Source organism: Dunckerocampus dactyliophorus, chromosome 18, assembly GCF_027744805.1.
Source record: "Dunckerocampus dactyliophorus isolate RoL2022-P2 chromosome 18, RoL_Ddac_1.1, whole genome shotgun sequence".
Taxonomy (NCBI): Eukaryota; Metazoa; Chordata; class Actinopteri; order Syngnathiformes; family Syngnathidae; genus Dunckerocampus; species Dunckerocampus dactyliophorus.
This window is the reverse complement of record NC_072836.1, coordinates 16,998,918-17,013,882: the sequence shown is the minus strand read 5'-3', so window position 1 is coordinate 17,013,882 and position 14,965 is coordinate 16,998,918. Positions and strand designations below refer to the sequence as shown.

General features: G+C 40.7%; 1 protein-coding gene and 1 long non-coding RNA gene across 2 annotated transcripts; both read left to right on the top strand.

Annotated features, from left to right (window-relative positions):
- Positions 1 to 878: 878 nt before the first annotated feature.
- On the top strand, positions 879 to 6,626 carry LOC129171207 (cytoglobin-1-like). The gene is made up of 4 exons (XM_054759639.1): positions 879 to 1,011; positions 1,099 to 1,241; positions 3,806 to 4,034; positions 5,969 to 6,626. Exons 2-4 carry the CDS (start codon positions 1,099 to 1,101, stop codon positions 6,131 to 6,133), a joined length of 537 nt encoding a protein of 178 aa, XP_054615614.1. The 5' UTR covers positions 879 to 1,011; the 3' UTR covers positions 6,134 to 6,626.
- Positions 6,627 to 7,054: 428 nt separating this feature from the next.
- Positions 7,055 to 13,822, top strand: LOC129170815 (uncharacterized). Its single transcript, XR_008566684.1, has 4 exons — positions 7,055 to 7,274; positions 8,983 to 9,059; positions 12,939 to 12,962; positions 13,058 to 13,822. It is a non-coding gene; the product is annotated as an uncharacterized LOC129170815 (long non-coding RNA).
- Positions 13,823 to 14,965: the final 1,143 nt, after the last annotated feature.

The window sequence follows — 14,965 nt, the reverse complement described above, 5'->3', positions numbered from 1 at the left end:
CAGCTATACTGCACTGTACTTTTAAAGAGCATTGTTACCATGCACATCCGTGAAGCACTCAGTCGTGTACGCTACACGGATCAACAAAGAGCATGAAAAAATTGTAAATAAATATTTATATGGGGACGGCCGCACCCACTGGCGGGCCGTTGTTCTGCATGTGTAAACATACAATAATAACCCAATTATAAGACAGAGCCTCGTTTGGCTGCGGTCGCTGTTTCTTTTCTGAACCAGCTTGATCATTAATGACACCCCCGTCAATGTTTAACCGGCGCCTGTACATTGTTCACACCTTATGCATGCACATTGCATCCCCGCAGCAAAGGTTGTAAATGCTGCACATTTCTTCATCAACAGGTGGTTGTGGACTCATTCTCGACTGATTAACGTTCCCTCTCCAAACCCGCAATTAAACTTGTAGAGCAACTTCAGCTGTGACAGCAAAAGCAAGCTATAGAGGGGAATACAGATTGAAATCATGTCGTGACAAGGTCTGCAACAAAGAAGAAATCAAAATGAGTCCAAGTCTGTCCTATTTCTCACAGACGTCATGCTGTTTCATTTACACCCATTGGTGTGCTGTTACATTTATGTCGACAGGGCTTTGTGTGGCATTGCCAGTGATTACAGGTTAATCTCTCCAACTGTCAGGAATGAGGATACTGGTGCAAAAGGTGTAATCTCACATTGTATCCCTGACAGAGGATTTATTTTTTGTTGTTTTTTTACAACTTCTATCTCATCATGTTTTCATCAAACGGCACTTACAAAAAGTGAGGTGGGTGCACAGGAGGGGAGGAGAGGGAGAGTGTGAAAGGGAGAGTACAGAAGCTCCTCCTTGTTCTCTGCGTGTGTTTCTCGTGTTTTTTTAGCCTGTTCTTCACTCACACTATTGCCCAGCAGAGATCCAGTGTCGGAGAGCGACCGTTCTCATTGGGGAAAGGCGCAAAGGGAAGCAGCTTTCGCCTCCTCTCTCTTCCTTTCACCAGGAAAGCGACCAAAAACAAGGTAGAAATAGAGTATTTGTTTTGGGGGAGGAGGACATGTTTATCCTGCTTTCTGCATGTGTTTTGCTCTGCACAACTGTGTTCCTAGATGGAGAGGATGCAAGGAGAACGAGAGGTGGACCACCTGGAGCGACCAAGCCCACTGACTGACAAGGAGAGGGTGATGATCCAGGACTCCTGGGCAAAGTTCTACCTGAACTGTGATGATGTCGGCGTGGCCATACTCATCAGGTATTTAGTTTTACTCTCTTGTGACCCAATGAAGGTATTTATCATATTTGTGCAGATTATTTGTCTGCACAGATGCACACCAGTCAGTTCCCTCATGATCAAATTTGCATCTGTCTTGTTTCGCTACAGTCATCAGGGAATACTGATGCTTCCCCGTCAGATAACATAACTTTTGGAGCGTTCAAGTTTAAAAACACAACCAGTCGTATTTTTGTATGTCATATTCTCACTTTCCTGTGTACATAATCCTATTCATCAAAATAGTAGAGGCAAAGGGATCAACAATAATCCATCAGTCAGACACCCTTGGCTCTGAAAGGGCTCACTCCCTTGGAGTAGGTTATGTTTTGAATGCCAGGCATCCCACCGTGTCTCGACTCTTATCACGTTGGCTTCACATGGAATGAGGATGAGACTGTTTTCTCGGCAATTCGCATCACTGGATGCTGTTGAGCCGGCATGTAAACATCATCCAAGCGTGTTGACCAGGCAATCTGCTGTAGTTTATTTTTGAAGGCTGTACAGCTGCCGTTGTTGTTTCTTCATCGAGTAAACGAGAATCAGTTTGGAAAAAACACTGCGGGTTTTTGGAATCTTTGACTCATTCATCATTTACTGCTTGACGCCATATCGGCTCCAGTACATGTGGTCAAAGTTGAGAGGGACGTTCGATGGAATGTAAAGCACGTAACTCCTCCCTGTCACCTTAATTATTTACAGATGAGTGGATATCGGGGCTTAGAAGGGCAACCTTAGTACTGATGAAGGTAATACTGCTCAGACTACTATTTTGTAATATTCTGGTTACGATATTGTTCAACATAACGTTATTTTATGACGTCTCTACAGTAATCTCTCGCCACTTTGTGGTTTGAATTCTGCTGTTTCACTCTATCACGATTTTTCAGAAATATATCATGCTCTTTCATGGTTGAATACGGCCTATTATTAGGCAGAAAATATGCATATTTAGGCAGATTTTACGTATTTTTTCCTAAATTAAACATTTTCAAGCACAAAAATGACAAAATGAACTAAAATACAAATATAAGGCATTCAAGAGACACCTTCAAAGACGTTATGATGATATGTAGTAGTCTACACTGGTCACTAGGTGTCAGCAATGTTACTGTTATGTTGGGTGAGACACACAAACACCAGATTTGGAGCCTTTGAGTTATCTCACAACAGCACAATAATCCCTGGTAAAAACATGAGCTACCGACATCACTTCCTGTCTACCCGCCACTCTGCTCCCTCTAGCACCCAAACACATTTACAGCAACGCATGTGTCTAATTTAGTCTTAAATGGCTTATGTCCTCCTGCTATGTCTACTATATTGGGTAATACGAGTGCAAATGTAACTATAGAGTTGTTATTTCACGTCTAGAGGGCTCTAATCTTAAATAATTTAGAAAGTATAAGAGGTTTTCTATGCTTTAACTACAAAAATATTCCACTTATAAATAAGGAATCCTATTTTGTGGAAATTCACTTATCCTGATCGGGTCTGGAACCAATTAACCACCATAAATGAGAAATGACTGCAGTATACTTTTACCAAATTTAAAAGATGATGGGAAGTTACTCAATTTCCTGTTTGGCACTGAGAGTGCCTCTCTATCAAACCTCGCAGTAAACGTTTAAGCCTTTAAACGGCCCCAGTTGCAGATAATATCTAAAGGAGCAAACTTCGATGCTGCCTGCAAAATTAAAAACGTTCTCTGGGTTCAGCTGTTGGGTTCATCTTGAAGAACAGATAAGGACGGATTAAGAATCCAACGGCTGTATAAAATACTAATGAGGCTATTTATATGCAATCACAGGTGGTGCAATTGCAAGCGCGAATGATTAAACATCACGGCCGCTCGTTAGTTTAGAGTCAAACGAAAAAAGAAAAGGGAAAGGTTTAGATTGCCAGGTGCTTTGGCCCTCTTCGCCCGCTTCCTAAACTGTGTGAAGTTTTTAGGGCCGCCTTTGATGGTCTAACGGGGGTAGTGCCCAAAAACCATTTGTTCTTTGTGTGAGTGGGTCAGAATTTCGGAGAAGTGTGAGGAACATGACACTGTTGCCAAGTGAAACTGTGTCTCTCCTTTAAACAACCGTTGAATGATTGCACACATGAGACTGAATAGCAGTGACGTGCAGTGAGGTATAGAATAACAGGATCAAGACGCCGTCAAGAGACTACACCTGTGTAGCGACTACGCTGTAGCATAACAAAGCCTTAAATTCCTTCAAGCCACAGTCATATGTTGCATTGGCTCTTGGGATGATTTTAACTGTAAATATTGCAGAAAAGGGATTGCTGTCCAATGAGGAGTTCAGTTTCAATGCATGACAAATAACAATCGTCCTATATCAAAGTAAGTTAAGCAAACATAAATCAATATACTGTGCTGGATTCCCTCAGCTGTTAAGGCCTGGGTTTACTCGTATCATCCTATCCAGCTGTAATGTTTTTATTTTTTTTGCTGGATCAAACAAGTGCGGGTGCAAAAGCAGTGAGATTAGAGGAGCGCCTCAACCTCGCACTAATATCTCTCATTCATCTCTGGGCAGGCTATTTGTGAACTTCCCCTCCTCCAAGCAATACTTCAGACAGTTCAAAAACATGGAGCGAGAGGAGCTGGAGAGGAGCACCCAGCTCAGGAATCACGCACGCAGTGTCATGAACGGCATCAATACACTGGTGAAGAACCTGCACAACCCGGAGAAGATAGCCTCTGTGCTGACGGTGCTTGGCAAAGCCCATGCGCTTAAACACGAGGTGGACCCGGCGTATTTTAAGGTAATGTGAGTGGATACAAAGAACATATTGTACACACAGACACAACTTACTGTGGAAAGACTACTGTGTGTTGTGACCTTTGTTCGTGTAACTTTTAATACTTTTAATGGGAATCTTGTTTCCCACTTACAATATCTATAAAGTGAGTACAGTAAGCCATCGTTTATCACGGCTTATTGGTTCCAGAACCGAGCGTGGTAAGTGAATTTCTGCAAAGTAGGATTTATAAATAGATTATTTTTGTAATTAGAGCATAGAAAACATGTTTACAACCTTCTAAATGTTTTTTTTTTAACCTTATTAGAGCCCTTTAGACACAAAATAACACCCCTATAGTCACCTTTACACTCATATTACCCAATATTGCAGACATAATAACAATGTAATTTAGGACATTAATAAGACATAAATAATGCTCGTGTGTGCTGCTGTGCTAAGGGAGATGAGTGCGGGCGGACAACAAGTGACGTCGGGGGTTCAGAGTTGAGTTCCCTATCTCGTTCCACATCCCTAAATCCACTGAATTAGCCTAGAGCACCCTCTAATGGCTGTCGATGGTAATTCACTCATTGGTTCATATCAGTCAGTATGAATTAATTTTAAAAACATGTTAAACTAGAAAAGCACACGGAGAGCGCAGACCTCCACCAAGTACCATAGCTCCCCCCCCATATTGTGATTCACACCAAAATAATAATCCTACAGTTTTTGGATCAGTCTTTGATATTTTGTAGAACCTGTTGGAAAACGTGTCCTGTATTTTTTGCTCTGACTATTTTTTGTGTAGTTGAAAATGGTCCAATCTTGCAACGTCAAAGAATCCTTGAAAAAATTCCTGGATTTAATCAGCCCTTCCTTGTCCCGTTTCCAACAATTTCTGAAAATTTCATCCAAATCCATTCAGAACTTCTCAAAGTATTTTGAACACAGATAAAAGCCGGCGAAAACATAACCACTGCTCTTGCGCTTGGCGGAGGTACTTACATAATGTTGTCCCTTGCCACTTCACAGTTCGAACATCGCTACCTCACTCAAAAATGTATTAATGATCGCTGTTTCGTGGTTGACTATGGCCTATTAGTAGTCAAAAATGATTGAAAGGCAAGTCATTTAGTATTCTGGTCACCAGGTGGCAGTAATGTTACATTGATGAGACATTACGTTAATTACATTACCTTCACACTCCATGTAGTCGGCCATGGCATGTGCAACATGACAGTGAAAAAAAAGTTCTCCTCCCATTCTGTGTGGAAGTGGTAAGTTTTTGACTTCTTAGCCTTACTTGAAACCCTTTCTGAAGTTTAGAATAAATTGGGAGTCAAACTCGGTAGCTTGCTATCTCTTTTGTCCCTGCAGTGATCCCGTAGCCATTACAGTTGTGCAATGTGATGTAAATACAGAATAACAAGAGTGTAAGGTGACTATAGAGGTATTATTTCATGTCTACAGGGCTCTAATAATGTTAACAATTAGTCATAAACAGGTTTTCTATGCTGTAACAACAAAAATATCCCATTTATTAATATGGAATACGACTTTCAAGGAAATTCACTTATGGAACCAATTAAACATGATGCACGAGGAACAACTGTATTTTGATATATAAGTCGCATCTGACTAGAAGTTGCAGGACCAACCAAATTATGAAGAAACAGGTGTGATTCATGTGGAAAATATGGTAGCTAAATATCCAGCTGGCTACAATCACAATAATAAACATATCAATGCCTCACTGACGGTGTCAGTTACAGTATGACAAGGCAACATTTCGCAGTACAGAGGTCGGAACTTATCACAGGTTGGTTGTTAATAAAGGAAGACCCGTTTGTTGTGGCTTCTGGTGTTAGAAATTCCACCTTTTGGTGGTCTTTGGTATGAATGAATTCACGATGCGTCGCAGTGTGTCTTGAACGCCACGTTTGTGTCTCCATCAGATCCTCAGTGGTGTTATACTGGAAGTTTTAGGGGAGGTGTTTCCAGAGGTTGTGACAGCAGAGGTGGCAGCGGCGTGGACTAAACTCTTGGCTACAGTCTGCTCCAGGATCAGATCCATCTATGATGAATTGGGTTGGACGAAGCTCTCAACCTCAACAGGGTGAAGGTTTTAGCGGGTTTACTGGAACGGTACGCACTCATTGACCTCTGACTGTGTGATCCCATCGCAGGATGATGAAATGCGGCGCGTATGCACACACGTGGTATAAATGCCAATATGAAACAATACTATGTCTTCGACTACTCAAGCTGCTTCTATGCAGCTGCATTAGACCTAAAGATGGAATCTGACAAAACCGGACTCTCGGATTCTTGCTTGTAACACTAAAAAATCAAAACCATTCAAAGAGAGCAACAGACGCAATGTGTGCCTTGTGATTAACGAATACAGTATATCCTGAAACTGCCGTGTAAATAGCAATCTTTCTTAAACCTTGCGTGATGTTTCGCTCAAGTATTTCGTCACTTGTGTACACCATGCGATATATACTGAGACTACCAAGACATTTTTACATTTTTAACAGTAATGATTGTAGATTTTCTCATTATGACTCACCTTTGTATCCATATGAACATTTTGAAATAAAAAAGGCGAGAAAAGGGCATGTGACTCAGTGTCTTATTATTTCGGACACGGCTGCATTTGCTGTATTTATTTTTCTCCTCATTTGCGCTCCAAATTAAACCTTTCCATTTCTCCTGCTGGCCTACTGCTCCCTTTTTCGCAGCTTGAGTCAGCAGTGCTAAGAATATGCTGAAAGTCCCTATTTATCCCGCGACGCTGGCTCTCTCATTAGACACTCCACGGTAAGCCCACTGCACTTGGCATGCAAGGATATATTTACCGACATCATCACTCAGCACTCTCGAAATTCTCAAACTTTCAGTTTAGCTATACTTTATATTCCGAAAACCTTGCTGTTGACAACATGGTAGGCATGGCATGGTGGTTAAAACGCCACAGCAGGCTCTGTTTGCCTCCTAGTCCTGCCAGCCAGATCTAACCCCTCCTTGATCCCAGCTAATCCTCTGAGCTAATCTCCACGATCGAGAATCAAGCCAAATGGAAAGACAGGAATAGTGCGATTGTTACACCACAAACTTTCGCCTTTCCGATTTGAGGCTTTCAATGGGAGCAAAGTTCTTGGTGATCTGACCATCGCAAAGGAGCATGTGTACCACAATGATGGTCCTTACCAGCATCGGGCTCATCTTGCGGCATAGATTCTCCAGTAAAATCAATCCGTGAGTATCAGTCATTGGATTTGTCAAGAAAAAAATGGTCTTTGTGGGTGCAAACCCCTCCAAATATCATCTTAGCACACCTAAAAACACCAGTGATATTAGTATGATACAGTGTCATAGAAGTGCTTGATTAAACTGTATCGTTATTATAGCTAACCAGAAGGCACCGCAAGCTATTACATCGTCTCTTGGCTCCTGCACATCACTTTTAAGTGGTGATTTTGGCACAAGATCAGAAGTTTGATTACTCGGATGTGTTTACACAAAGATGCCTTATAATTTCAATACATTGAAAGTATGCCTCCTCTGAATGAATGAATGATTATTAACACCTAGTTTACAATTATTTAAAGCTTTACTTTGGTTTGTCTTTGGGTTACTGGCAACACTGCTTTAAAAAGCCAAAAAAACACAGAACCGGGACATTTTCATTACTTTCAAAAAACAGGACGGGAAAACAGGACACGTCCGGGGAAAAAAGTACGTTTGGTCACCCTACCTTGTCAGTAACATAACGTGTTATATATATGTTTTTGACTCAGGTATTGTCAATTAAATGCTCCAGTCTAAAACATGTGTAACCCCGCTTCTCACCCAAAGTCAGCTGGGATAGGCTCCAGCATACCCCTGCAACCCGGCGTAGAACATGAATGAATGAATGAAACGGATGTAATGCATTCTGTGAATTGACCATCAACAACATATACTGCTCAAAAAAATAAAGGGAACACTAAAATATCATATTCTAGATCTAAATTCATGAAGTATTCTTATTAAATATTTTGGTCTTTCCATAGTTTAATGTGCTGACAACAAAATCACACAAAAATGATCAACTGGAATCAAATTTATTAACCCATGCAGGTCTGGATTTGGAGTCACAGTCAAAATTCAAGTGGAAAAAGACCCCACCTGTTGTCTATTCCATTTGCTCAACAGCACGTGAAATTGATTGTCAATCTGTGTTGCTTCCAAAGTGGACAGTTTGAATAACGGCGCAGCAGTTTTGAGTGTGAATTGAGTGTTCCCTTTATTTTTTTGAGCAGTGTATATTGTGTATATTTTTAAAAAATACAAAAATGTAGTTCCACTATTAAGGAGTCTTGTTTTATTCATTTCATGTACTAACTGTGAGGTAAAGTTTCTCAACTGCGTGCAGTTTTAATTATACTGACATTTGAGAGCAGACTTGGCCAAACTTTAGCCTGTTAAGCTTTGCAATCCGGCCCGCTGGACATTTCTAAATGATTATTTTAAAACTTTTAGCATCCAAGCTGTAGCCCGTTTTTGAAGCGAGGGACTGTATTTTCAACTGACATACGAGTCATTGCGGTCGTCACAAAGACTCTGTCACAGTAGTAGATAGTAGTAGATACCAGGTCCAGGAAGACGAGTGGATGGGGGTCTGTGTACAGAGCAGCTGGAGACGCAGTGTGAGAGAGGAAGAGGGACAGAATCAAAGAATCAAGCTTTCTACGACAAAGTCACCGTTTGTTTTTTGCTTGATTGCAAAACATGTCGAGGAGGTCGCCAGGGAAGTAAACAAGGAGGGACTTTCACATACTATTAATGGTTTATAGTTCATATTGTAAATCCCACATCCTTTATTCATGTCCATTGTGCCTGTCTGTCAGTAAATTAATTTCCATGTGTTCACGGGTGTGTTGCTATTAACGCTGAAGAGGAATTTCCTTACCATTGGTTGCAGGCAGAAGGAGGAGGAGGTGCCATACAAGAAGAGCAACCAAGCAGCAAGCAGTGAAAAATGACAGTGAGCATTACGGGGTAAGAAAGCAATGCAACAAGCAGTCAAATTAGTTCTGAGTTTGCTTGTCTTTTAGTCAAACTGCAAATCGAAGCTAATGAAGCTGTAAGATAAAGGATTGTCCGCCAAAGGAGTGGTGGCTTTAGTGGAAAATCCAGTACTAATTGAAATGATGTAGTCATCTGTTTGAAATGGGCAAACCATTCATTACTGATAGACATTGGCAAAAAAAGACTTCGATGTCAGCTAAAAGCAGTGAGCCACAACATTATGACTACTTGCAGTCACAGTGAGATCCAATGCTGGATAACGATCATGAATTCAGCTTTTACAAAGATAACACTGCTCAGTTTGGACTGACACAGTCAGTTAATGCCATGTTTGTTGTTGTGGTTGTAATTTGCAGTGGTGTTGAACTGGGCTGCATGACACAGAGTTGTGTCTCATTTGAGGAGGATTAGGAATCACATGACTTGTTAAGTTTTCAGGAATGTTGCAGATATATTAAAATACTGTGACAAGTGCAATCAGATACAGGCTGAATCCCAGTTCTACCCCTCAGCCCTTCCCCCTTGTCGTACCCCTTCCCATGCCCCTTAAAACCGAGGGCCCAAGGCCCAATGAGACATCACTTCATTCTTATTCCGTCATCACCCTTCACCGCTTTCCGGCTGCGACATAGACAGATGAGATCATTAAATTGTTCAGAATAAATATACGAAATAGAAATAACAATATAACAAACTTTATCAACATCAACAAATGTATAAATCTTACCAAGCATTATTTCAAGGCTTAAAAACCTCTCTGTTTTGACCTCCGTCTCGCTCAGATTCTTTTGTAAGAAAGTCCAGAATGGCATTTTGCTGCATTTGACTTTTCCATACTGGCATTGCAGCTTTTGAATGGTCCTGGGGTGCCGTGTGGTGGAGCAGAGGGCTGACTTCAGGTGGCTCAGCATCTCCTGCAGGATTGACACATACACATGATTGATGGGCTACAACTATGAACACATTGTAAATCAATAATAACAGTAACAGTAGTATACAGTACTAATAGCGTGCTGAAATCAAATAGAGTGACGTTAAAAAAAAAAAAACAAAACGATGGGACGTTAGATTCCAAAAGTTGAATAAACTTCAATAATGTGGTGTGCTGTCCACATATGACCATGTTGTTTACATCTTTTATTTTTCTCACTTCCTGACCATCGATACTGTACAAGTATGCCGAATACAATAAACATATCTCACCATGACACTTGGTGGTGGACTACGGTGGCTGTGATTCACAGCAAACAGACTTCACTACGATGTGCTGCGTTACATGAGTGATTGGATGGCCAATATAAAACACCAACGTCTGGTCCCCGACCGTACTTGGTTGCTAGGGCTGTACACCCCTTAGCACATACCTCTTCCCCCTTGATTTGAGGAGAATTGGGACAACACTTGATTCTTGACACCACCTAGGGGCAAGGGCTAAGATAAGGGGTAAAGGGTAGAATTGGGATTCAGCCGTGCTGTGTTAAGTTATTGAAGTGAGGAAAGACTCCTTTACAATCAATATTCAATAGACACAAAAGATTTGGACGAGGTAAAACATAAACAGGAAGACGCACAGCAAACACGAGGAAGAGAAATTGGCTCGTTGCGTGTGTGCGCATGTGTGCATGTGTGTATGTGTGTATGTTTGATGGGGGGTTGCAGAGGGGGCTCCAGACAAGGGCGGAAAGTGGAGCAGTGGAGCGTGTTACTGAGGCACAGATGCATAAAAAGCCAAGATTGCAAAGACGCCTGTCCCACATTTAGCTTTTAAGCACCGGCTGCAACTCTGCTAACGCTAAATGATTCAGAGGCTGAACAACAATCCATCATCACTTTGGGGGCTTATTATAAATACATTGCCTCCCTACATCTGTAGCAGTATGATACCGTAATATACAAAGTGATAAATCAAGCAACTGAGTAAAAAAACAAGAAAGAAAAAGTTCAGGAAATTTGTGTTTGGTTGATTATTTCTGTTGTAGAAATGCTTCTTGGTAGCAGTTTTCATACACTTGTAAAGCCTGTTTATTTCCTCCTTCAACTGTGCTCGATTTGTAAAGAACATGGATTTATGGTATGAGTATCACAACTAAGTGTGTAAAATGTACCAAATCTTCACTATATGTTAAACATCTGCTGCTGCTCTTGCAACTGGCTCATTTTGAGCTTCCAATCGGGTCCTGCTGCGAGGTGGCATACCCATCACTGTAAACGAGTCATGTCTTAATTGAGATATTGGGAGAAGATTCAGAAACCTTTGGCAATCTCCACAGTCTGGGCCATCCTCCAAGATGACAGGGCTGGAGCGGTGTTTATCGGAGACCACCTCCGGAACGAGCTGCACGAAAGTACTGAACACTTCAGCTCGGGTGTGCTGTTTTACTGACTTGCAACGAATCCTGGTTGAAGAGTGGAGTCCCATCCCACCCCACAACAGTGTGTGACCAGGCTGGTGGCCAGCCTAAGGAGGAGGCTATTTATATACAGTTATCCCTCCTTTATCATGGTTAATTGGTTCCAGACCCAACCATGATACGTGAATTTACACAAAGTGGGATTACTTATTTATAAATTCAATATTGTTATAGTTAGACCACAGGCCACCTGTTTACGACCTTCTAAATACGGTTTTTAACATTATTAGAGCTCTAGAGAAAATCACACCCCTATAGTCAACTTTACACTCGTATTACCCAATATAGTAGATACGATAATAATGTAATTTAGGACATAAATAAGACTTGTGGGTTTTTTTGTGTCTGTTGGGTGGTAATTCAAACCTTCCATAAAAGGCTGTTGTCTCTGCGATCAAGTGTGGTGTTTGTGTGTCTCACTGAACATTACAGTAACATTACTCACACCTAGTGACCAGTGTAGAATACTACATACCATCACAACGTCTTTGAATGCGTCTTCTGAATGCCTTTGTCTGGATGGGCCCTTTTACAGCTGTGAAACAAGTCTGGGAGTCTCAAGGACAGTTTACAACGTAATTCATACAGGAGTCGATACAAGCAATTGTAACGCCAGCGCTGGAGCGAGTGATTAGCTGCCAACAAAAGCTTAGCAAAGTCCAATCGATCTCCGATGAGGAACCATGTTCCACTTTCTTTTATGACTTCTGTCAGAGTGGTGGTACAATGGGTCTAAACTTCCCTTTGTTCGTCGTCAGGATGTTAGGCACCAGCCCGTCTAAATTGGACAGCTAATCGCTCCTCAGACCAAGATTAAAATGGTGACATATCTACAAACTACGTGTGTGTGTGCAGATAAAAGCAACAGGGTGCATCTTTTCCAAGTGAAAGGTCTCTGTGGTAGATAAGCACGTTGCCATACTTGGAAAATATTCCACCTGATATTTGTATTTTAGCTCATTTCGCCATTTTTATGCTTGAAAATGCTTAACAGGCAAAAAATATGTCAAATTTGCTTAAATATGCATATTTTTTGACAAATAATAGGCCGTACTCAACCGCCAAACAGCATGATTTATGAATACATTTTTGAAAAAACATGATAAGAGCGAAGCCGCGAAATTCGAAGCGCTAAGTGGTGAGGGATTACTGTATCCTGATGCTTTTGTAACTTTTTTTTCATTTTTATTGCCAGTATCTCTTGTGTCATGTTGCCCGTAAGACTTCAATGACCAAAGCACCAATTAAGATCAACACATCAACAACATAATAAGTTGTTTAGGACAGGCAGTAAGGATCTGTTATGTTTCACATTGTTAGCTGTGCGGCTCATGCCACAAGTGCATGTTCATTAAAAAAAAAACACTTTTCACAAACGATACCAAAATGTTGATGTTGAAGTCATTTTCACTCCTTTTGTGCTCTTGTTCATCTGCAGGAGGATGAAAAGTGTGAGCATCAGGTGAGTACAGAAAATATACAGAAAAATAATTAAGAAATGCATCAATTTGACTAATTTTTGTTTTGTTTTGTAAAATCTGTTCCAATCTTTTTCAGTGTCTCTGCAATCAGGATTATGAGATCATGTACAGTAGCAACAGCCCCTGAAATATTTTGTTGTTTCTGGCACTGAACTGGATCGTACTGGTCTGCACATGACAGCTCATGCCAAGATTCCAACCAGGAGTAAAGAACAACGACACTGGGGAGAAAAACACAAGAGACCATTTTGACCATTTTGATCTGTCCTGCAGATGCTCGCCCGATTCTTACAACAGAAACTGAGGCAAAGTGAACTTGGGATAAATTCCAGTTTGGAGATAACACGTTCTATGTTTGTGTGCCAGATTATGCCGGCTAGATTTATAAAATGACCTTTAATTGTTGTTTGATTTAGCATCGCATCACAGATTAAAAGTGTTTATGGCAAGACTTGTGAAACAAGAACCGTGCCTCCTCGTAAAAAATGACATTATCTTCGATTTATGGGTGTGTTTTCTTTAGGCACATGGGATGGTCTGTTTTTTAAGTACGTGCGAAGACAGCATAGCTTTGATGCTCCAATTTAATTGCACAGAACATCTCTGAAGCGAGCTGAATTCATGGGCAGATGTGTCACGACAAGGAAATCCTAAAAATTGATATGGTCTGTTGACTCGATAGAGAAGAAATCATGTAGGTAAAACTGGCATTTAAAATGTCAGCTTTGAGATATACAGTATGTAGTAGATGATCCCGGAACCTCGATGATTTGTGTCAATACATGCCGTGTGTTATCTGTACCATCAATTGTGAACTCTAAAAATACAATTGTCAGCATTCTTTGCATTTTCTTTGACTGATTACATCACAGCATTACTTTGGTGTCTTAATAAAGACATATATAGAAAGGGGCCTTTCCTGTAGGCATTTTAATCACAGTCTTTCCAATATCAACATACATCACATTGACATGTTACTAAATTATATCAGTCTGACACATATTTATTTGAATATTTATGGTTGAACTAAAAATCACCTCTTGCATCACACTGACTACATGTTGAATTATGTTGATATTACTTACTGTACAGCTGAAACACGCCGGCTGACGAAGTAAAATGTGCCGGTGTTAGCTTTGCTATCTTTGGGCAGTCCGAGCATGCAAATCTTTGAACACAAAAATGTATTGACATAGTCATGGCCGCACATGAAAAGACTTGCAGGATGGGGGTCAAGAGGATCATACCCGACATGAGCAACGTGTTTTTAACTGTGAGATCTGCAGAGCGGAAGTGGTTTGAGCAGGTGTTATTTTGCTGTTTGAGGTGCGACATAAGGACCAGGCCCTTACTAAATTAAACATCAGTAAGGCAAAGTATAAATTATGCACGTCATGGACTTTTTAACCTGTTTTCTTGCACTATTCTCAAGTTCTAATGCCATCTAGTGGTCAACATGTTCAATAGCTTTCACGTGCCATTAACCCAGTGCTTCTCAAATAGTGGAGAGAGGCGTGAGGCAAGGAGTGCATTCAATGTTAGGTGCAGAACTGCCAACATGTACAAATTTATTGTGCTAAACATGTTGAAAACATTTCGGTTCCCTGTGGGAGCATATACTATACTGTAAAAAAAAAAAAAACATTGAAAACTGTTAGAAACATAGAAACATATTGAAATTACAACCAGGATGATAGATCTTTGCAACTTCCTTTTACAGCCATAAACACGTTTTCACCTGTTCTTACTAGAGAAATAGCAAATTGTAGAGATTTTTAAAAAAATGATTGGTCCATGTATGCACTCAATAAGACATTCCTGTGATATAATATAATTGCAAAAATAAGTAAATTACATAAAAGTGCGTACAAAAACATTCCACATAACCCGTTAAAAGAAAAACGAGTCGTCTGTTCATTGCGTTTTGTCACTGCAGTGGTTAGAGCGATCAAAACATAACTACACTACCCACAATGCCTCCCGG